This window comes from Gadus macrocephalus, chromosome 10, assembly GCF_031168955.1.
Source record: "Gadus macrocephalus chromosome 10, ASM3116895v1".
In the NCBI taxonomy this organism is placed as follows: Eukaryota; Metazoa; Chordata; class Actinopteri; order Gadiformes; family Gadidae; genus Gadus; species Gadus macrocephalus.
Genome location: NC_082391.1, coordinates 4,911,641 through 4,914,140, shown reverse-complemented (window position 1 = coordinate 4,914,140; position 2,500 = coordinate 4,911,641). Strand labels below are relative to the sequence as shown.

At 44.9% G+C, this 2,500-nt stretch overlaps 1 protein-coding gene across 8 annotated transcripts in view; it reads right to left on the bottom strand.

Annotated features, from left to right (window-relative positions):
• zgc:66433 (uncharacterized protein LOC321250 homolog) overlaps positions 1-2,500 on the bottom strand; it is a 27,127-nt gene that overhangs the window by 22,208 nt on the left and 2,419 nt on the right. The window contains exon 2 of one of the 8 annotated variants that reach the window (XM_060062156.1): positions 2,204-2,253. The exons of the other annotated variants lie outside the window; for them this stretch is intronic. Within the exon in view, the coding sequence (XP_059918139.1) occupies positions 2,204-2,253 (50 nt within the window). The remainder of the gene's footprint in view (positions 1-2,203; positions 2,254-2,500) is intronic. 8 annotated transcript variants of the gene reach the window in all.

Below are 2,500 nucleotides of genomic sequence, written 5' to 3'. Positions count from 1 at the left end.
AATCATTTTAGAAATGCTAAAAGATACGATCAAACGTGTTTGTTCTCATTATCTCAACCAATCATTTCAAACTTAGCCAGCTCTGTCGCAGTTCAGGCTGAGCAGAACATTAACCGTCACGGCCTCTGAGCAGAGTCTAACTGAATCTGGAACAGAAAACGGAGGATCTCAGTGAACTTCAACGGCCTGTTTCAAAATCCACTTTTCCTGGAACAGATCCCAGGTCCTTCCAAGTGGAGCCAGATAGCATTTTCCCATGGTCGACTCCTGTGATTGTGTGTTTAAACTCTCCCTGGCATCAATCCTGCGTGCCGATATGTTGGTCTTGAAGTGTTAGTAAACATTCAAGTTTCAGCCCATCTCCACCGCCTCCACAATGAGACAAGACGGTGCACATCACCACATGCCACACCATCCAGAGACGTCCTGTGAAACGGGAGAGCCCTGGTAAGCTCTGCTTCTGGCCCGCTATCCCACCAGGAAACAATGAATAAAGGAGGGTCAGATCTGTGCAGTAAAGAAACTATCAAACCTACATATCTTTTGCCTGCTAGCATAATTGCCTAAGTCATATTTTGGACGAATTTGACTGATTCACGGTTGGCTATATCCTAAGCCAGAGTTATTTTTACGTTCCATAAACACTATCTGCCTCAGTCATTTATTTGACCACGGCATTTTTGATGCTAAATCAAAATGAACCTTAAAATATGACTAGGGCAATTTATGCTATGAGGCTAACGATATTAACATCCTTACTTTACCAATAAATTGTTGATTTCTTATTCTTCTGACAAATGTACTTATTGAAAGTTGCTTTGGATAGAAGCGTCTGCTAAATGACCTAAATGTAAATGTACATAAGGTATCCACATACAGAGCTTTCAGAAGTGGTCTTGATGGCGTCAAATATGTATTCATACATGCTAGTCCAGGAGACGATACCGTCTGCCCATTAAACCATGATTTGCTGTCCTGACAGAACCATTGTTCTCCATTATCGTAACAATCCCGACACAGCCAGCTGAAGATGTTTCCAGATGGTTCCGTCATACCTCCAGGAGCCGGTTCTAGGTTCTAGTCATCCACCGAACTTCCTTGCGTGTGACTTACAGGGTCATCTTTCCAAACAAGGCCTCGCTTGGTATTTTCATTATTTTGTTTCAGCCTTCCTGTCACAATGGGCTCCTGAGAAACCCCCCAACCCACCCAGCGAAGGGCTCCTCACGGTCAGCAAGACAGGACTAGAGGCCCCAGGTCCTGGACTGAGACGCAGGACGAAGGAGAGTCATTGTGGAGAATTGAAAAGTGAAATAGAAATCTGTACAGAGGCGTACTTGGTGAAGTGAAGCCACTCTGAATGTCTGGCCGAGAGAATGTTCATACAAAACATTGTTAGGAACGCATCATAAACATCTGTCCCTAAAGTGTGGGTAACCTTTGAAAGAATGAATGCTGCACGTTGAGCCTTCTGTCCTTCACAAGGGTTTCAAATACATCACATCACTGCAGCTAGAGTTATTTAATACAGACATCCATTAGAAAATAAATAGAGAGCTGTTTACACCCGCTGGGTCTCTGGTGAATCATGGTGAATGTTTGAAAGGTTTCCTGGATGGAGGGTTTCCATTAAGCGAGGTTATGTCGAAGTGTTCCTGGACATTGTTTACTGGGGACCTCAGCTCAAACATTCCAGGGGCCTTTTAAAGCCGACCGACTCAGGTCTGTCGCCATTGTTATTCAGATATTAAGATGGCGAGATACCAGAGGAGTGCTGAACAATGTATTTTGTTGTGAAAGGTTTTCAAAAACGTACAATCTTACAGCTTAAACTTTAAATCCATAATATTAATACAATAACACGCAATATCTCTGTCCAGATGCCGAAATCACTGTGTTGGTTTACTGCAAAACAAAAACCAACTAGGGAACTGTGGGCACAAGCAGAACACAGGGCGACAGCACGTGAAGAAAAAGGCTAAATAGGTGCAACTTTTATTGCTGAAACAAAAAGGAAATGAAAAGCTCATATTGTGTTCTCAAATCAAACAGACTGAACGACACCGACATCATGTCACACACAAACACACACAAACACACACCAGCTAAATTTGGTTCAAACTACGGGGCTTGGATTGCCGGGACTTGGGGGTGAGGGGGTATCTAAAGAGGGTCAAGGGTCAAAGGTCAAGAACCGACAGACCTGTAGCCACCTCCGAAGCCGCCTCCCCATGCTATCTTCCCCCGCTTCATCTGTAGAGAGGATGTAGAGGGTGGGAGGGAGGGGGGGGGGGTGGACGAGAGGGGGGGAGGAAATCAGCAGGCCAGCGGGAACATGCAACAGAGGGTGTGAATTAGATGAAGGTAAACATGGGGGTGAGTGGATGCAGTTAACAGAGAGAGAGAGAGAGAGAGAGAGAGAGAGAGAGAGAGAGAGAGAGAGAGAGAGAGAGAGAGAGAGAGAGAGAGAGAGAGAGAGAGAGAGAGAGAGAGAGAGAGG